Source organism: Notolepis coatsorum, assembly GCF_963971535.1.
Source record: "Notolepis coatsorum genome assembly, chromosome: 10".
NCBI lineage: Eukaryota > Metazoa > Chordata > Actinopteri > Aulopiformes > Paralepididae > Notolepis > Notolepis coatsorum.
In genome coordinates, this window is record NC_140174.1 from 99918491 (window position 1) to 99939970 (window position 21480).

The following is a 21480-nucleotide window of genomic DNA, read 5'->3' on the forward strand; positions in this document are numbered from 1 at the left end:
TCTCCAGAACGTGATCTATAGCCCCAAATACATTATATTGATGATGCAATACAGTTTTATGGCAATCAGCGCGATATAAAAAATTCCAACTAGACGTACTTCTAGAAGTTACTACACGTCATCTGATGTTGACCGGATGGGCTAGGGGGCGTTTATAATGGGCAGCGTTATACCAATCATCTAATGTGGGTCAAATGTTGATAATAGCAGTTAGTATCGAAGACGGTAACTTTACACGCTAAAACTCACCCCAGTCTCCGCGCGCCGTTGGGCGATCATCGTAGAGTAGAAATTTTATCCTTATGGGATGTAGATTTACCCGGTCCATCTCCAGCTTGTATAATGGTATATACGTCCAAATCATGTTGTTTATCGAGTTATTGGCAATCGATCGCTATGTAGTGTGTCGAGATCGAGTCCCGGGACCTATTAGCGAGTGCCCGGAAGTAATACGGCCGTCCAGCACAACCTCTACAGCACTTCCTGTTAAGCGATTGCGCCGATCGGCCACCAGATGGCGCTCCTGAACCGCCAGAGAGCTCAGTGGGTCCTCCTGGTGGATCTCAGGCCAGCGGAGGGGACATATGAATCCGATCCCAGATTTTTGAAATATTGATATTAAAGACGTTGTAAGGCGTCTTCGGCAACTTGAGCATGGCCGGGAATGATGTGTTTAGGCGTTTCCCGGCACCCAAAGTGTTAATAATATTGTATATTGTTTACACTGCCTTTTTATTCTATTTTTACTTCTCCACTGTACTATAATTATGTGACCTGTACCTCTATGTCTTCTACTACCTGTACCTCCCCTCCCCCCTCCCCATGCTGCTGAATTTATCTTATCTTATGAATACAACGTTCAATTAACGTTCGCTAACGTAGAGAAACGTCAGACGTAATTTGAGATACGTCAGACGTACTTCGAGATACGTCAGACGTACTTCGAGATACTTCCGTACTTTCCGCCAATCAGCGCATTGTCCTGTCACCGGGAGAAATGTCGTGGGAGCGGGCGGAAGTTGCCCAATCTGGAACAATCTCCGAGGCTGCAGCTGGAGGCTACTCACTCGCCTACGTCTCACTCTCATCATCATGGCAAAATGTCTAAAAATGACATAAAGATTGTTGTCATGTCAGTGACAAAGTTCACACACTCCTACGCCTCCAAAAAGCACACATGACAATATGACATGTTTGATGGTGGAACGTCGTCCAACTCTCTGCGTAGGAGTGCGCAAAGTTCAGTGACAGAAATGAAAGGATGCGTTTCGAAACCACGCCCCTCCTTGATCTACCTGCACGCTTGTCCTCCTCCGCCCGCCTCTGATATGACAGATTCCTCGTGACGTCATCCGGTTCTTCCATGCTACAAAAATATGGCGACTCCCATGGAGCTGAGATGTTGGGGAGGCGACTGGGGCTTGCCCTCTGTCCACGCCGAGTCTCTCGTTGTTTTGGTAACGTGACATGCAGTTTGTAAAACACATCCTATGTATCTATTTTAACTGCTTTTGAAACAGCGATTATGTTATTCAATTGTGAAAGCGGCGGTCTCTAGGACTTTCTCCGGTTAGCATCCGTGCTAACGTTAGCTCACTCACTCTACGCTGGTAGCTAGCCTAGCCAGATAGAACTGGAAAGGAATAACAACAGTCCGACTAAGCGAGTTGTCTACTTGATTTGGCTGAACACAGAAGAGCTTCGTCATTATAGCTACCATCTGTGCTAACTACTTGCTTTATCCTTCGTGTGCACCTGGCTATCGGATGCCATTTTCGTTGCTATCAATACATCCTCAAGGTCAGCTTGCTGTTTGTCAACTGTTAATTTATGTTATTGTTTGCTCGCTTGCCATTTGTAATATGGACTAGTCTTGTGTTGGCTCTCAGCAGCATTCGGTATACATTAGCAATTGCAGTCCTCTATCACGAAGTGACTCTTTTCAGCTTGATGACATGCAAGCTGTCAAGAATGTGTTTATTCAGTGTTTGCTCTCCATGCCTGTAATACTGATGTTATGCTTGTGTTCTGCTTAAAGCTGGTGTCATTTTCTTTCTTTATTGCCCTCAATTTGTAGTAGAAGGCGAAGCTTCTTCGTATCAACAATAATTACTGTGGCCCCTTGGTGCCAAGTTTGCTCGTCATGTAGAGCTAGTGTAGCAGCCAGTGCCAAATTCCGTTCTGTACAACAAGTCAGCAGAAGGGTACAACTCTGGCAGCTAAGTGATATTGTTCATCAAACAGTGTTGAACTTGAGTGCATAGTAGTATAAACATATTAGCGTAGTAGGCCTAATATAGGCACAGTAGATTACTTGGTAGCAAAGTGCAAAAAGGTAAGGTAAGAAGGTAGGTAATTTATTTTATTTATAAAAATAAAGCAGACATGCCAATTGGATCAAAGCGCATAGCTCCATGCCCATCTTCAGCGATATTTTCGGTGCCTGGTCCATTTTCTCTGCCAGCGCCTCTATGTGTGATTGGAGCAGAGGAGCAGAATCTCTTGCTGACCTGTGCGGATAAATAATGCTTCAGGTGTGAACAGCCAGGCTCCTGCTTGCTCGAGAATTGACACCGTTTGTCCCCGGCCTTAGACAGTTAATCTGTTAGTTTGGTTTTAGTCAGTTAATCTGTTGGTTTGGTTTTAGTCAGTTAATCTGTTGGTTTGGTTTTACAGGAGGAAGAGTGCCTTAGTTCTTATGAGGACTGTGTAGAATAAAGTTGGTTCTACAGTCTGCAAACTGTAAGGTTAAGCAGTCGTCTCTGGTAATTGGATGGTTCCAGATTCGATTCAATTCCCGCTCCTCCCGGGCAGCGTGTCAAAGTGTCCTTGAGCAAGACACTTAACCCTTAATTGCTCCTGATGAGCAGGTTGGCACCTTGCATGGTTGCCTCCACTGTCTGTGTGAGTGAATGGGTGAGGAAGAAAATGGATAAAAGCAACAGGCCTATTTTAATTGACCATTTATGTTGGATAAGCATGTCATTTGGCTTTGCTTAATAACTTCTAGACAACCACCTCATTTGACTAGTGCCAGTGAAAATGAGCATGCAAGCTATCGCTTTATGCTAGCAAGGCTTTCTGTCAATAATGTTGCCTATGGTTTACAAACCGTCGATATGGTCTGACAGTGTGTGTGACAACAAGGCTGGCTTGCTAGCCAGACATCTCATTGTCCCCCAAATCAATAACTTTGTCACAAACAAATATGCAAATTAACCACATGTTTTTATTTTGTGGATTTACCCAAGTGGCATGCATGCTGGTAATGTTGGTTTGGTGAAACACTTTGTGATTATATGAAACTAAATAAATACTGCCTCCGCAAACACCAGAGTGCTGTGCTAGCTCAGTCTGGATGAAAGACTGATAATGTGTCCAACAGACATTCAACTATTCTTAAATCAAATCACAGCAGTGAACATTCACCAGTTGATGCCAAGTGCATCACTTTAGCTGCCTGCTAACATGGTGGATACTGTACATTGTAATGTTGTGACAGTGCATCATTAACATAGTGGATACTGTACATGTAATGTTGTGACAGTGCATCATTAACATGGTGGATAGTATACTGTACATTGTAATGTTGTGACAGTGCATCATTAACATGGTGGATACTGTACATTGTAATGTTGTGACAGTGCATCATTAACATGGTGGATAGTATACTGTACATTGTAATGTTGTGACAGTGCATCATTAACATGGTGGATAGTATACTGTACATTGTAATGTTGTGACAATGCATCATTAACAGTGTATACTGTACATTGTAATGTTGTGACAGTGCATCATTAACACGACGTATACTGTACATTGTAATGTTGTGACGGTGCATCATTACTGTCGAGGAGGAATTATTTCAGTAGTCCTTTAGGTACAAAGTACTGAAGCTGCTCCCTAGACAGTGAATTGGGAAGAGGTTGGGATGAAACACAGAGCAGCCAGAGGAATATTCTGAGCACATGGTACATGTTCTGTTTCAGACCTGAGAACACTGTGTAGAATAATGTTCATTTGGAATAAGATTGTATGCTGGGTCCAGCAGCTGTACTAGGCAAGCCTAGTCTTGTTTTAATCACATACTTTCTCTCTCTCTCTTGCTGGTCTTTTCTCTTACAGGCATATTTAAAATTCTCAGGGGCAAAGGTCACAGTTTCTCCCATTGACTGGACATGGAACACTCTAACAGGTAGACTGCAGCTGTGCTACATGTATCGGAGATCAACAATGTTGATTATTAATATTGTCCACTGTCTGTACTGTAGGCCACTGTGAGCGAAAGCAGAGTTATATATTACATAATGGTACGATGCGTTGGTGCTGGAGCCTCTAATTTGTCAAAGTGTCTAAATGACATTGCAGTCAACTGGTTATGTGTGTTTGAGACATAGTTGGGACAATGTTGATGCCATGTTCTTGTAATCCCAAGACTCCTTTCCCTCACATTACGTTCAAGCACAACACAGAGACGGATACTGTCTCGCTGTACTCATCAGTTTGACCATTGGAACATTCTCAGTCAAAACTGTCGTGAAGACAGACACGCTATATGATCTCAGCAGTAACATTGTTGATATTTACAGAAATGGGACATTTTCTAAATGGGACCTATTCATTATCTATAGGCCACAGAACAACCAGAGCTGTCTATTTCATCTTCATTGTGAAGATTATGTTGACATTCTCTCCATCATGCCAGGCGAATTCTCAGCTTGTCTTGAGTGAATGCCGCTCCCGCCACCTGGAGCGAAGCTGTGTCTTTCTCGCTCCGTTCACATCTTTCCATTGACTTTATATGCAATCGCACAGGCCCTAATACATGTCACTATGCATTGTATTTGAACGCACTGTAGACCTCTGGTATCAAAATGGCATCCCCATGGCGTTAGTGTTTGGTATTTAATTTCATTGCAAACCTTTATTTCAACTCGTAAGACACTCAGGTTACCCTCATTTACAGTGATGACGAGCTTACAAAACAAAACATAGTTTATCAGCAATTTCATACATATAGACACAATAAATACAAATAAACAATAAATAAATCGGTTAAGACGGTTACAAGTCGACAGTGGTCGGCGATCATACTTAAACATTTTGCAAAAGAAGGAAGAACCTTTAGCTTTGTCATTTGGAGGGCATTCCAGGTGTTGGAAGCATCAAAGGAAAAAGCAGTTTTTCCTAGTTCAGAGCAAACTCCAGGAACCCTAAGAACCAACCAGTCATTTGAACGTGTAGAATAGGTTCCAAGATTTCATAGTGGATCATAGAGATTTTTAAGAGGGATGTTTACCAATAAGGCCCTTAAAAAATTAACAAATACCAATGATAGTTATGCATTTGCTGTACCGAATGCTTCGAAGCTTCGACCATAATGTTGACATTCGAATTCTAAATCAACATTCGAATTTTTTATTTGTTTTGTCTATTCAATCTGTTTAAACCAATGGGGGTTTTCTTCACAGTTGCAGTTAAAGATTAGGCTACACTAATATTATACTAAAGACATCACCATCACTTTCATACCAACCGTGCCCTTATTGGATTATTTATGTTGATGAAACTGATGAGTTATATTCATTAAAGAGAGTTTATTTAATAAAATAAAAATACTAATTTAATCACTTTATTCAAATTGAGGATTTAGTTTATAAAAAAAAATATATATATATATATATATATATATATATTTTCTCAAGTAAATTTTTTTTTATAGACATTCGAAGCTTCGTTCGAGTACTTCAATCGAAGCTTCGAATGTTAAAAAATGACATTCGGTACAGCCCTACATTTCAACCAGAGAAGGTCATCCATATAATGTGTCCAGTCCACCGAACTCTAGTATAATGTATAACTCTGACCGGGTGAGAGGGGCTGTAAGGACTGTCTTTAGTAGTGGACAGGTAGGCCTGTACAAGTTAAAAGACATTAACAACATGCTAGTATGCAGAGGGTCCAGCTAACTAACACACGTTCATACTGACCTCATCATATTGTACTTTTTAGAATGTGTTATGTGACCTATGGCACAGTGACAAGACATAACGCACGCATGCTTCTTCTATCTTCCTCTATCCTGTAGCGACTGTTCCAGAGCTGGCATACGGAGACTCCACACTAACGGAACCATCAAAAATCCTAAACTTCCTGAGGAAACAGGTAAATCTATATATAGGCTATATATTTTTTATAGGGGCATTGATTTCAGTTATTTCCCCATGCTTCAGTCCCAGTTCTAGTGGCTATTTCAGATGTTTTATAATGACCGTGGTAATTGGCCCCATTCAGTTGGTCATTTCCTGGTAAACAAAAAAATTATTTGAGTCATCCAGCACACCAGGTGTATACTAATTTTGCATCCAATGAAATGCTTTCTAGAATGACATTCACAGCACATTGTAATTGAGCTAGCACCCTGCCCCTTTAACTAAATTGGAACAATTGTTAGCTAATGTTGCTAATAGAGTTGTTCCGATACCGATACCAGTATCGGAAATGCCGCCGATACTGCCTAAAATGCTGGTATCGGTATCGGCGAGTACCCTCTAATGTTGCGCTCCGATACCATGACGTAATTTATCAACAACACTGCGGACGTTGGGCTCTGTAGATACTTTATATACTCATACTTCGCTGGGTGAGCATTATAAAACAAACGTGTGCTTAATCGACCGTGAATTAAAGTGTCAATTGCCATTAACAGCAGAGCAGATACTTTCTTAAAATGCCATCGTCCCGACAGCGCTGTTGACGGGGAGCTCTGATGAGTTCGCTTGGTGGCTGGTGTTATTAGCATTGAACAGCTAACCGAAAGCTAGCTTTGACGTTACCTTGGCTAAAGTTGGGGCTATTCACATAATCCAGCAATAATGGCTGCAGATCTGCAAGCAAAGTACAGCAAGTTGGCAAAGGAGTATTCCAAGTTAAATCACAATGTCACCGGCAGTAACGTTAGTCTTTCCATATAGCGGTAGCTCATGCTAGCTAACATAGCTCACGGTAACGTTGTCATTGCACAATTGCACGTCGCGTACACAATTAATGACATGTTGCGGACAGCCATATCGGCGACAATGTTTAGCTTTTAGTGCCAAATGATAAGAGTCTGAGGCGGAGTCTCAAAAGAGAATGTTGAATATTTATTGTGCAAAAATCACAACAACAGAGCCTCTGGTACTAAACGGAGCCTTCTTGTGGAAGCAAGTGCAGCAACGAATAATGTCCGTGTGGAACTAATGTGCCAACAACCTTTCCGTGGGTGAACTCATTGAGATAGTTTTCAATTACTGATACTAATACTAATCTATACAATCACCTGTTGTTGAATAAATACCATTACTTTATAGTTATTACTAAAAAACAGTATATATAAAACAGGAGCTGTATTAAAAAAAAAAACGTTTTATAATTTATATAATATTTTTTTAATATTTTTAATGTATGCACTGGTATCGGATAAGTATCGGTATCGGCCGATACCCAAAGCTTAGGTATCGGAATCGGATCGGAAAGGAAAAAATGGTATCGGAACATCTCTAGTTGCTAACCTATGTTGCTAGCATTAGCTTGCTAGCTAATGGGTCGACCGTAATGCACATTCAGCACTATTGGCTACTATAAATGCCATCAATAACCATGACAAGTTCCTCCCTAGCTTCCTGTTGTTACAGGAAACGCATAAATATGTGGAACCAAATGGCATTCTGCTAGTCGTTTTAATTTATTTCAGTTATGGTTTTGACATTTTCCCATGCTTCAGTCCCAAGTTGTAGTGGCTAATTCAGATGCTTTATAATGACTCTGGTAATTGGCCCAATTCTTGTGGCTAAGTGGTTACTTGAATCTTCACATTTCACAGCGGTGGCCCACCGCTGCAGAACCAGTTATGGGGGGGTTTTATGGACCGACTCGGTTGTCACACTGGAAGCCAACAGTCTTCTCTGTGCCCAGGAGGACCCACTGTTCATCTCCCTGAGACTATTAAAGGGAGTTTAAATGTACAGTAACGCATGACGTTCTCCTTCCTCAGAGGTTTAATGCAGACTATGAGCTGTCAGCCAGACAGGGAGCCGACACCATGGCCTACATCGCTCTGGTGGAGGAGAAGCTGCGGCCGGCGCTGGTGAGAACAGAGGGATCACACTCTTGTTTACTACCTAAACATTGCACGTGTGTGTGTAATGCGTGTATTAACTATGGGTATTTATATGTTCCGTCAGTTGCATACGTTCTGGGTGGACGCGGAGAATTATGCCAATCTGACGCGGCCGTGGTTCGCTTCCCGGTCGCCGTTCCCTCTCAATTTCCTGGTCCCCAGTCGCCATGCCAACACGGCCCTCTCACGCATCCTGCTCACCAAAGGAGAGTCGCCTCTGCACACGATCACTGAGGTGGAGGGGAAGGTAAACCCTGATCTGCTTAAAGGGTGATTCCGATATCGCAATATTACAATATCGTGACTAGTGTCGTGATAATATTGTATCTTGGGACGTCTGGTGATTCTCACTCTTAATTTGTGCAAGTCAAAGTACGTCCACTGAAAGTGCTGGTTCTTGCCACTGATATGCTCAGGTTGTTATTGTGTGTCAACATTATGTAAAGCAGTGGTTCTCAACAGGGGATGTACAGACAACATTGAGACAAAGCTTCCTGACACATCTCCATCCAAACTCTTGGAAGAACTCATTGAAATCTCATCTGATACCACCTGGAGAGCTCATTTCAGAGTGTGGTGCTGAGTACCAAGTATCTCATGATGCAGCAGTTAAGGTGTTGATACCATTCAGCACCACATATCTGTGTGAAGCTGGCTTTTCATCCATGACAGATCTGAAAACAAAATATAGGGCCAAGTTGAGCCTTGAGGATGACATGCGTGTTGCCTTGTCAAAGATCTCCCCACGTATTGACCGTATTATTAGCCAGCAGCAGCAGACCTCGCATTGAGCTAGAAATGTCCACTGAGTGAACACGTGCTTATTTTCTGTTTATTTATATTTTGAGAAATGGTAACTTGGTGATCCTTTTCTGTATTTAAAAAAAATACATGATTTTCTATTTTTGAGAAATGGTCAAACTTATCCAAATATGCTATTTTTATGGAGAACAGTGCAGCTGCAACAGATAGCACTTTAGTGATCCTTTTCTGTATTAAAAAAAAAACATGATTTTCAGTTTGAGAAATGGTCACACTTATCCAAATATGCAATTTTTATGGAAAAGTGTGCAGCTGCAACAGATGGCACTTTAGTGATAATTTTCTGTAATTTTATTTAAAGAAATATGCTATTTGATTTACTACTACAAGCAGTGTAATGTCAACAGTACTAAGCCATTTAGACCTGAAACACCTGTTAATAATGCATTATATAGGCATATACACACAAATGTGTTTCCCGGTTTCTTAAATAAACATTATTTTGAAAGCAAGCACTTGTGTCATCATTGTAGCCAAAAAGACGGGACCGGAAAAGTCTTTATCGTATGTAGGGGTGCCCTGGAATATTTTATTGAACACAGGGGTGCCTTGGCAGCAGAAAGGTTGAGAACCCCTGAAAGGATCCCTACAGAGATAGACCTTTGTGGTTACGTTTAGGTTCTTCCAGGCTCTGTTCTAACATCCCAGGTCAAAACAGTGACTTTATCTAATAACATTACCTCCACTCTGTCTGCTCTCTCTTCTTCTCCCCTGGTCAAAATGCTCACTACAGACCCAATGGTCTGCGAGGTGCAGTGTACGGACAGGAGTGTTTTCATCCGTTAATAGCATAACTAGCCACACTTTCAGCATGTCCGTATCCAACAAAGGTAGTCTATGAAAACTGAAGTGTGGCGTGACATTCTGTAGGTACAATTGGAATATACGCAAACACTAACTATTGTTTTATATCTTTTAGATAACTCTACAGTTTCTGTACTCAACACAACAAACTCTTCCTCTCCAACTCTCACTCACGTTTCTACCGTAGTCTCCCTGCAACAATTTACGCCTTCCGTGATTTCAGAGCGAGACTTCTGTTTGAGCGAGACTTCTGTTTTGGGTAACAATTAGAAGACTCGACAGTCTGAGCCAAGTGCTGGCAAAAACAAGCACTTTTAGTGGACGTACTTTGACTTTGTGCCTGAACCCCCGGCTGTCGACTGAAGCACTCTCTTATTAATGCACCGATTCCAAAAATGTTTGTCCCTATTGGTCATTTAGACTCAAAATGATGGAAAAATAGGGTCCAGGTTAAAAGAAAATACCGGAATTCCGTTGTGTGCTCTGTCTTGACTTAGAGCCAGGTATGCAGTCTTCTTCTTTATATAAATTTATTTCTTTCTCCCTCTCCATTGGCCTCCTTCAGATCTACAGTGACGCCAAGGAGTGCCTGAACCTTCTCTCACACAGGCTGGGGACAGCAAACTACTTCTTTGGCAACTCGTACGTATTTGTCCACATCCGTTATATTCAATGTTTGTGGTATAATTGTTCTCTGGGTCCAGCCATCCTTTGGATCTGTCCTTGATTACACTCTTGTGTGTGTGTGTGACTGGTCCCAGGCCAGCCAGTCTGGATGCCTTTGTATTTGGGTTTGTGGCTCCGCTCCACAAGGCCAGTCTTCCCAGCAGCCCTCTGCAGAGCCACCTCAGACAGCTGGCTAACCTCACACATTTCTGTGACAACATCCTCGCCGTGTACTTCAGCTCCAGTCGCCCCGGTGAGACTCGCCTCGGAAGCTTTAGGAAATGTTGCAACGCATGGTTATGCGTGCAAAGGGGGGAATTGTGCTTGCGCACATGGCTGAAGTAATAATCTTCTGTGCTTTCCTTCAATGTGTCCGTTAACCCTTTCACTACCCCCCCCCCCCCCTTCACTACAGACGGTTAACTGTCTGTAGTGTGGTAGTGAAAGGGTTAACCTTCTGCAGTGTGGTTGTGAAAGGGTTAACCATTTGTCATGTGACAGTGAAAGGGTTAACCTTCTGTATTGTGGCAGTGAAAGGGTTAACCATTTGGTAGTGAAAGGGTTAAATGGCGTTTTCGTTTCTCTGCTCCGTCTCTATATATCTCTGCTTTCTGTTCCTATACTGTGTGACTTCTAACTTCTATTCCTGTCCCTCAAAACTAATCTCCACCATCTCCCCTGTCCCCTCGCCTTCTCTTCCCCTCTCGTCTGTCTGCTGCGGTCTGTCGTTCCAGGTTCTCCTCAGCCTATTCAGGAGTCTGTCGACGCCCACCTACAGAAACTAACGCAACTCGTAAACAAAGAGTCCAACTTGATAGAGAAGGTGCTTCTGCTTACTTTCCCCCCTCTTCTCCTGGGTTTGGGTTTCGGGTGGTGTTTGCATTTTGTGCACAGTTGGTCATACACTACGAGACGTATACGGTTCTACATAAGGACAAGATCCCCTTGGGGAAATTCAGGCATCATGGGGGAGGGGAGGTACAGGTATGAGCATGGTAATAGTAGAAGACATAAATACAGGCAATACAATTATAGTACAGTAAAAAATAGGCAGTGTAAACAATATAATTTAACTGAATATATGCATATGAGCAAGTAGGCAGTGTGATCAAAGGTATCAGTTATATTACACTAGGGCTGGGCGATTAATCGATATTATCGATAATTTGAATTAATGATTTGGGATGATTTTCAATTTTTTTTTTTTTTAATAGTCACCTTTTTATTTTACAAAAAGTGATGTTTGGTGAAAGTTAGATTTGCACTTTATTAATCCCAATAGGGAAATTAATTCTTGTTTGATGATCAAGAGGCACATTTTATTTGTTTTAAGTGAAGTTTGGTGAAAAAGCTGGTTATTGCACTATTAATCCAATGGGGACATTCATCTTTGTTTGATCAAGAGTAACCTTTTATATATTATTAAAAAAATATTTTTAGTGAAGATTGGTGAAAGTTAGGTTTGCACTTCAATCCCAATAGGGACATTCATCCCAAACGTTTTTTTTTAGCTCAAGAGAAGAAAATCGATTAAAATCGTATTTATAAAAAAAAAAAAAATCAGGGATTTAATTTTTAGGCCATATCGCCCAGCCCTATTACACGTTACAATAAATATGGTCAATAACACTTCACTACAGAATCTAAATATATATATAAGATCAGATATTCCTTTATTGATACCCTTGGGGACATTCAGGAGAACGGATACTTTATCTTAGCCAAAAGGCAGAGAAGTGATGAATATACTATTGAGTAAGTAAAGTATACACGGGTGCAGTATACATAAGGTATCCTAACTGGCATGATATATGTTGTAGTCTGTGCAGTTTAGGTGGGAGTCAGACACACTTCGTGATCAGACACTGATCCCTGCCCACTGTTGTGGAGCCTGATGGCCACTGGTACGAAGGGGATAAGATGCAGCGCTGTGTGGCGGCTACGTGGCGTAGTGGGCAAGGCGCTCGCCACGAATGACTGAGACGCTGGGCTTGCCTGTTCGAGCCCAGCGCTCCACATTGCTTTCAGTTTAGCTGGTCGTTCATACTAATACACATTGGCCGTATTAGGGGGTGGGAAACTGATGGGTGGGGATCGGGCGTTGTGGACAGCGACTCCTACAGGTCGGTTGGTGCGCCTGCGCAGTAGAATCAGGAAGTGTCGGGGGCAGCGTGAGCCTCCCACGCGTTACTCCTCGCCACTGAGAGATCGAGCTGCGCAGGTGAAAAGATGCGACTGCTGTTACCTCAAGTACCGGAGGGGACTTGTGCTATGTATGACTTAGTCCACATTGCAGCCGGCTTGTGGGAGGCAAGAAACAGTGTTCGTGACAGGGGAGGGTTGAATTGGATGATACGAAATTGGGATGGGAGAAAATATAGAGAATGGGAGAAAAAGTGGATAAAAAAAATATATATATATACAGCGCTGTGTAACTTGACACTTTAGTCTTGTGTTTTTAGATGGATGACAACCTCCGCAGCAGCCCTCAGCACAAACCCCGCAGGCCGGAGCCAAAACCCAGTCTGGCCCACGAGAAGAGCTCTAGTCCCGCCTAACTGACCCCCGACCCTCTCGTCTTCGACCTAGAGTCCAGCCGCTAGGAAACGGCGGAAGGACCTCCCTGTGGATGAATGATGATGCACTGATCTCAGTCCGACTCGGATAACACTCTATAACACAAGGCCAGTCCCCTGAAATTACTGTAACGGTCTTGATAGTAAAAAAAAACATGTCACACAATTATACAGGTGACCTGAATGGAGCATAAACTGTATATTGTGAGGGCAATTATGACTACATGAATACTAAGGGGCATTAAAAAAAAGTATTCTTCAGAAATCAATGATCCATTTGGAAGATGTGAAGTTCAGTAGGATAAATGCATGTGGAAGGTTTTGAAAAAGAGTGCATGTATGTGATTTAAGGGAAGAATGCTGCTGATTGGTGCTGAATGAGAGCGCTTCAGAAGATTCAAAGACCAGGTGAAGGAAGTGAAGAGGCCAGCAGGGGAAATGAGTGACATCATCATTATACATTAGTGACATCATTATCAAGTTATACATATCTTCGTGTGGCTCCTGCCTGCCCCCACACCCCCTTCTTTTTTCTTTAAAGGGGCACTTCACTGAAACACCTTTTTCTTTTCGACATAATCGCTCACAAGACTAAGCCGTTTTGAAAAGTATCTCCTCCCACAATGTCACCAGAGGACACTGAATCCTAGAGAAAATAGCAATTCTTTTTGTCTATTTTTTCATCTACATCACTTCATTGGGCTGTAATTAACATAATACAAGGATTCCATGTCCTGATGTCATCACAGGAGGAGATATTCTAACTCAATAACTGTCATTAACTGTCAAACTAAATGAATATGTGCAAAACAGTTTAGAGCCTTGGGATATGTGCAAAATAGATATATTTTGGTGAACTGCCCCTTTTTAAGGGACTTATTTTTCTCATGGTGTGTTTGGATTGTTGAGGTTTATTTGAAACAGTGGACATTGTCCTGCAGCCGTTGCACAACAGGAAGCTTGTTTGAATATTACTGTAATAGCCTCTGCAGTGAGGACACCCCTCTTGTGAGGTGAGAAGCATATTATTCTAGTCAACAAGCTCTGAACATTGCGGTTACTGAGGTACGCCTGTGCTGCAGTGTCTCTGTTCAACTTAACGTCTAACTTTGTACTGTATGTATTAATTTAGATACGTGAGGTACCAGCATCTTATGGTTAGATTTGGTACTGTAATTTAACATTGTGGGTTGCGTATGATAGTCCAGTTTGTTCAATTATGTTAAGACATCATCTTTTGAAGGGATGGTTACAAAGCTCTCTTCAATGATCCTTACATCATTGTACAAAAGCCTCTGTACATTCTAATAACATTTGGGGAAAGGTGTAATATTTAGTGTATGCTACTGTAACTTTAGGATTAATCAATTATTCAACTTGCTTCGCCTCCTTGTGGACCCACTAGTTTTTCTCAAAGCTTTGTAGAATTGTATAAACAGCAGGATTAGATTGGTGTAAACTCTCCCATTTCACATTCAGTCAGTTTCCTTTAGTGGGGCTAATCAGTTTGACATGCACGTCATCTTCCTTCACATTATCAGCTTTAATTTGTTATGCGCATGCTGTATTAACTTAGTCGAGCTACGTTTTTGGGACTAATTTGCACATTTCTTCATTTTTCAAAGACAATTCCAGAAAGGGACTATTAGCACTATGACCTTTTGTTTTTCATGTGTTCTTCCATATCCGTTCGACAAGTGCTTCGGCAACAATAATACCCTAATTTGTGGTGTTTGTCACCTCGTTTCTTTTTTCACAATGTGAAATTATTATCTTTGTAAAAATATTAATTTAGATTTGTCTGTTTGATTTGCTGTGCCTGATTTACGGTTGCCTTGTATAACGTGAGCAGTCCAGTCCATTCGGTAACGTGTCGTCACCCGCCTGTGCTCAGTTCATTTGGCAGTCTGTTTGAGTAGTATGCAAATTAGGCTGCTTCTCTACTCATTTCTGGAACCATATCCCCACAGCTTCCATATAAAACTGTCTAAACCTCTAGGAATGCTCCTCATTCTTTACCGTGGGTTGCTGTCGCTTTCGCCTTCCTCATGTCATCACCTTGAAACTTTATACTTATTTGTGAGGCTTGACCGAGACTCTGTTACAATACCTATATTCAACCTGGTGGATACATTCCCATTAACGCACTACAGACCGACTATAGCCGGGGTTATTTCTTATGAGCCGCAGAACACTGTTGGACCATATGCGCACATGTCGAGGACAGTGTTGGTACTGTGTGCCTTTATGACTGTAGGGTTCGTACAGCCATCATGTCGGTACTCAAAACAAGGTTTTCCATGTCATATTCATTACTGTTGTCTGTAACTCCTTCGATAGGTTGTTAATGATTATGTTTTCATATCCTTTCAATAAAAGTATGATACTCTAACCACACCCACTGTGTTTTCCTAATCCAGTCAAATAGTTTTCTTTTTATTCATCCTACCAAAAGTCATGGACTATGTTCGGTCCATCCTCTAACCATACCAGTACAGTGAGGTACGAGAGACAGCTGTTTTTCCAGTACAGTGGATTTCACATGCTCTGCTTGACGTGTCATTATAACTATGTTCCAAGTTCAACTTTTATTGCCATGTGTATTAAAAACACAATGAAGTACTTGTGCCCTGGCTCTCTCTGCCTTGGACACACGAAGAACACACCATCCCAGAAAACACTACATTAAAACACTACAGGCCTACGTAGACAATGCACTCGTATGTATACATTATATACACAATATACAGTATACACAATAACATTACATATTATACAACAACACTGCATACGGGTGTTCAGCAACCTGACTGCCTGTGGAAAGAAGCTGTTAACTGGTGTGTGTTTGCTGAGCTGGTAGATTGTTTAGATTGTGGCTCTTTGTTGGGTCCTGGCATAGAATCAGGAAAACAAGAGTGATTAAAGTGAGGGGAGATGATGCAAACCTGACATCATCAGATATTGTTGAAGTCATCTGTGTGAGGCAGACTCCTGCACAGCATTCTAGTATTTGAAGAGTTTTAATTCCATAATAAAATATCCACCATTTGAGAGAAGGAAAAAAACATAGCCTCCCGAATTTTCCAAAATATTTGTGGGCATTAAAATGTGATACCAAATAGTCTTTTGCTGCATTTAAAAGTATGATCTCTGACCACTGTGTCGACTTGTAAGTTACTGTCTTAGCTGATATTGTATTGTTTATTTATTGTGCCTATATGTATGAAATTGCTGATAGAATGTTTTGTTTTGTAAGCTCGTCGTCGCTGTAAATGAGGGTAACCTCAGTGTCTTACGAGTTGAAATTAAGGTTTGAAATTAAATGAGATATTGTTGAGGTGATCTGCTATCTTAAGACCATTGTTTACCAAACAAAAGTCATGTTTTTCAATGTCATTACATAATAAAAGGCATTTCAATGTAAAGTTACCAAAAATGCTATAGCCGTGAGTACTGTGTCAATATGACTAAATCTGGATTTATATGGCTTAATTTAATATGACTATCGTCCTAGTTGTCATCATAATCAAACCATTTCAGATAGGCAATCTACTTCCTGTAAAAGATTGCCTCATTTACTCTTATTGGTCCATCAGTCAGTCAGTTGTCAGTAGTTGTTAAAGATATCAGCAAGATAGTCCACAAACAAGTAATGAAACTAGTTTGCTTAGTTTAGTTTAGTTAATTCTAGTGGTTAAAAAACATCCACGGCAAACGTGACAACTTATTTATTACTTCTTAGGGACCTGCACTGGCTCCCCATTGCTGCACGTATCCGCTTCAAGGCCCTCGACCTAGCATACCGTGCAGCAAAGGGAACCGCTCCCGCCTACCTCCGGTCAATGGTCTCTAACTACACACCCTCAAGACCCCTACGCTCTGCATCTTCTGGCCGCCTCAGACCTACTCCTATCCAAGCTCCCGGAGGGTCATCAAAGAGAAGCCGCCTATTCTCAGTCCTTGCCCCACAATGGTGGAATGAACTACCCATCCCAGTTAGGACAGCCGAATCCCGTCCAATCTTTCGCCGTCGACTAAAGACTCACTTCTTCAACCATTATCTGAAATGATTAAAAAAAAAAAAAAAAAAATCTAACCCTGACTAACCTTACTGTCATGCACTTGTCCTAATAAACTAACCTACACTGTAACACGCAACACTTGATGAACATTGTTACTCAGCTGATAGAGTTCTACCCTTCTTGCTGTCTTGTCGTACAGAACTTGTAAGTCGCTTTGGATAAAAGCGTCAGCTAAATGACTAAATGTAAATGTATTATCACCTACTAGCCACAGTTAGCCGATGTTCTGTTCCACACTAGCTCACGCTCAGCGTTCATTGCATATATCTCGCTTCAGCATATATACACTGAATAATTTCACAAATGTACCTTTAAATGCCAGCATTCATCTGGCCACACCCCCATCCGCTTACCTATATAAGCAGGGGTGGTGCCACACACTCATCTCCTTCTCAAATTTCATCACAAGCAACGTGTTGCTCATATGCCCACTTGACGTGGAGAAAAATATTGTTTACAAGGAAAGGAAGAACAAGGAGATACGTTGACATCATATCTTTATTTTCTCTCACTATTTTCGAGAAAATACGGCAATGTTGTCTTCGTCACTGGAGTGTCTGGAAGATGGTGATCATTCTAAAAACCCTCCACCGGTTTTCGTATTGGGAGCACGCCGCTGCATGCTTCTCAACTGCAGTTCCTTGCTGTGTTTGTTGGGGTGAAACCTGTCAGGCCACAGCTGAACTGTCGGACGCGCCGCTGTTGTGAGAAGCGGTGGGTTTCAGGTTGGGTGAGTACTGTTGCTGGCGGGCTTCACTTGTCTGTTAGTGCTATGGGGGCTACTTGACAATGTTTATGGAAACCGGCCCCAGGCTAGGGTCCTTTGTTCAGCCACCTAGGCGACAGAAGACCTTGGTCTGAAGACCATTGTAGTTTTAACTAGTGGGCCGCGACCATTAACACTGGTGATCCCTGTGTGTTCTGGACGAGTGGATATCTCTCTGTCCCGTGTTAAGCCCCTTCTTTCATATCCGAATGAGAGTATTCCTTCACGAGGAGATATGTGCATGGATGTGCGATAGCGGCAGATCCATGTTCAAGTCAGCTACACAAGCCAGTTTGGTATTGTGCTGATTCCGTCGGGTGTTGGTAAAATCACCGTTGTAAAGCTGTGTGACATCTTGTTTCTCTTTTCGCTTAAAAAGTGAGGAGAGTTTCAGAACGGCGGCCTGTCTGGGTGAGTGTTATGTCATTGTGTACAAAGTTCAGGTGATAGCTGCTTAGCTTACGGTTAGCCAGTCAGCTGTTAGCTGCGGCGTTAGCCTGCTGGGATCACTGCATGGCCTACAGAGGTGGGCCTACTGTTAGCCAGTCAGCTGTTAGCTGCGGCGCTAGCTGTTGTGATCACTAGGAAACGTTAGCTTGCTGCTATCGGACAAGGCCAGCGCGAGGTAGCTTCTGCTACTCGCGCGCCGCCGTGAGCTCCCCTCTGGTCGTGTGCGCCGTTCGCTCGGCGTCTCGCAAGCAGGGGTAATAGCGACCGACGGTTGGCGCGGCCGTTAGCTTAATGCTACTCTGTTGTACGTGCTTTGATTGTAACATGTTTTACACTCTTGACTACGACGTCATCCTTGACATGGGATGTTCGTCGACCCTGCCCTGAGCCTGGACGGGGATTGCGTCAACAAAGAGGACTGTAGCGACTGGTTGGAGCGGCGATGCTGCCCGGATCGAACAACACAGGACGGCTGTGTTCTACGGTGTCTTGTGACTGCACTTCGCTGATCTACGTTCTGGGTAGGACAAGGTTTGACCAGACCTTATAACACGTCTTCTGGTTTTACTTTTCTAAATGTTTTGTGAATGACGATGTTTTCCCAAAACGTGTGTTGCTGCAATGCATTTAGGATACGACGCGAGTTATGTGTGAACTGTCTTTGTCACTGGCAGTTAGCTTCTCCGTGCAAATCAGGTTGTTACAGATGTGAAAATGATCTGGTTGTTGTGTGAGAAACATCATGTGTGTTGTTATGTACCGTGTACTCACAACTAAGGTAACTAACCTATGAAGCTATGCTTAGTGACAAGTGAGTAAAAGAATGTTCTTTTCTCAGCCTGTGATGACAATGAACAGTGTTCACATATTAACAGGTTTTCCTGTTTTAACTGGCCGTATTAAGGGTAAAATAAGAGGATTGTGTTTCCCCCCGGTTCCCTGGGGACTTTTTCATCCTCCTATCAGACATGTTGCACTACGTTGTGTCTTTTGTGTGGTAGGGATGCGATGTAACCCTTAGCTTGATTGCTGAGGTTGTGCTAAAACTGCTGGAGAAACTTTATTTTCCTAAAAGAAAAGATTGTTTGGTCGCTGTCGTGTGTGCTTAGCAAGGCCTGTGGCCGATACTAATCGAGAATTATGTATTCTCTCATTATGAAAAACGGCGTTCCTCTGTAGAGTGTTTTTGCCATTTTTTGTAGGTGATGATGGGTTGTGTGTGTCATGTGACCTACAACTGGGTTGGACTGGCCACAGAAGCACATGTGTATGTTGGACCGGGGCTCTTAGAGCCCTCTCTATTCTGTGTTTTTTCCTTAGTAAAAATCAGATAGCAGGTTAGCTCATGCGCTGTGTGGAGCTGTCAAATGCTTCATAGAGCTGACTATGACTGTCATATTCTCTTTTTGTCATTACATCGTATCATGGGTGTGGGGTCGTAAAGGGGTGAACTGGTAACCTTTCCTCTCCCCCTTGTTCTGTCGGTCAGGGGTACACCCCCTGTCCTTCAAGGTTCCCGTCACGTTGCGGTTCGGCACGTTACGGGGGGGGGGGGGGGGAGTTTCCTGGTCCCACGGCCTGGTATATTGGGCGTGTGCACCGCAGAAATTCCCCCGCCATAGAGTACGTCACCGTGCGCGTCTCTGTTGGTAGGACTTCCGTGTGCTGTTCAGGTCCATGTGATGGATCTGTTTCAGGGCTCCTCCTCGCCAAACGCCTATTCGGGCCTTCTGTGAGTTCGGACTCCTTCTTCCATGTGAGGGAGCCTCCATCAGAGTACAGAGCCTTCCTCCTCAGATTGTCAAAGTGAGTGGACCCTCTAGAAGGTGTCCTATTCTATTGTATATGTATTCGATTCAATTCGATTATTGAGTGTGTATAGGTTCAGTGCCTCTTCCCCGGAGAGCCCTAAAACCAATTTTTTACATGGCTCAAGGTGCAATATATTCTTTTCAATCTGTACAGCTCGCGTGGGAAGTCTCTCTGGGGATCCCCGTCTCCTTCCTATGGGAGGGTGGTGGGATGTAAAAATGTGAAAAAAATTTACCCCCGGCTGTGTAGACTGGGATACATACTGTTGATGCTTCCTTCTTTTCTATTCAAAAAGTGTTGGAGTTAGGAAGTGTCACACCCCTCTTGTCGTTCCCCTGGGCGCCTTGGGGATTCAATGACAGGTCTAAATAGCCTGTTCATTGATGGGGGTGTGTCCCGACGCACATATAGTGCTAGCTCGCTGTAAACAGGCGACTGACTGGCACGCCTTGGTTGCTTGTGGTTAAAACTGCGTTTTTATAAAGCGACTGAGATGGGGGTTTTTCCTCTTCCGACGACCACATCCCACGACCTGGGTTGGTTATCGACGGATTCTCGTTCATGTCTGGGGGATGATGACGGAATGGATCTGAACATATGTAGAGGGGTCTCACGCCCTTGGGGTGGGCCACCAGGCGCGGTTCGCCCGAACGTCTGGGTGGCGCCTTCTTTTCATGTTAAGATCGACACGCATATCTGCCCTTTCTCCTGGAGTAGGCATGTCGGCGTGGTTAGGGCACGGGACTGGTTCTGGTCACGCTGGTCCGGATCAGTTGAACCCGTTGTCCGCCGGGGATGCAGATCTGCTGTTCTGGTACCCTGAGGGACTTGGGCTTTTTTCAGGGGGAAAAATGACAGGTCGGTCCGGGTGTCACAGAGTTAAGCGCTATGGAGACCCTGGTTGGGTACGTTTTTACTCAGCACTGTCGTAATGGCTTACGGCCATGCCAACCTGTACACGCTCGATCTCGTCGGATCTCGGCCGCTACACAGGTTGGTCCTGGTTAGTACTTGGTTGGGCGACCGCCTGGGAATACCAGGTACGGTGTGCTTAGGGGCTGGTTCTCCATTCTTTTTCGCTCCTCTCTCACGCATGGCGAAGAGGGGCCTGTTGGGGTGGTCTTTGACCTCCTCTGGTGACCCTGTGCTTCCCGTATCGCCAGGCCCGGTCCGAGGTAATGTTTCGTCGACCCGTAGGCCTGGGTTAACCCTTTTTTGAAAACTGAAACACTTGTACTGCGGTATAGCCGGTGTATACCCGCAGGTGTGTTTTGGAATTTTTTCTTGAGGGGTTATAGGAACAACCACGCATTGGGTAACGCCAAGGTGGTTGATTCCCTG

The 21480-nt window shown here is 43.1% G+C and overlaps 1 protein-coding gene across 2 annotated transcripts; it reads left to right on the top strand.

The window, feature by feature from the left end:
* Nucleotides 1-1365: 1365 nt before the first annotated feature.
* Nucleotides 1366-15416, top strand: mtx3 (metaxin 3). 2 transcript variants are annotated; one of them, XM_084323248.1, is made up of 9 exons: nt 1366-1457; nt 4126-4195; nt 6089-6165; nt 8036-8128; nt 8226-8408; nt 10353-10429; nt 10549-10706; nt 11188-11276; nt 12916-15416. In XM_084323248.1, the coding sequence occupies exons 1-9, from the start codon at nt 1377-1379 to the stop codon at nt 13009-13011; spliced, it is 924 nt and encodes a 307-aa protein (XP_084179374.1). In that variant the 5' UTR covers nt 1366-1376; the 3' UTR covers nt 13012-15416. The 2 variants fall into 2 exon arrangements, with proteins under 2 accessions (XP_084179374.1, XP_084179375.1); XM_084323249.1 differs by lacking the exon at nt 11188-11276.
* Nucleotides 15417-21480: the final 6064 nt, after the last annotated feature.

Bases quoted from the DNA above. Each gene is read 5' to 3' on its own strand.
- mtx3 (XM_084323248.1), top strand. From the start codon at position 1,377: ATGGCGACTCCCATGGAGCTGAGATGTTGGGGAGGCGACTGGGGCTTG. The intron at 8,409-10,352 runs GTAAACCCTGAT...GGCCTCCTTCAG, and splicing joins TCACTGAGGTGGAGGGGAAG to ATCTACAGTGACGCCAAGGA. The intron at 11,277-12,915 runs GTGCTTCTGCTT...TTGTGTTTTTAG, and splicing joins AGTCCAACTTGATAGAGAAG to ATGGATGACAACCTCCGCAG.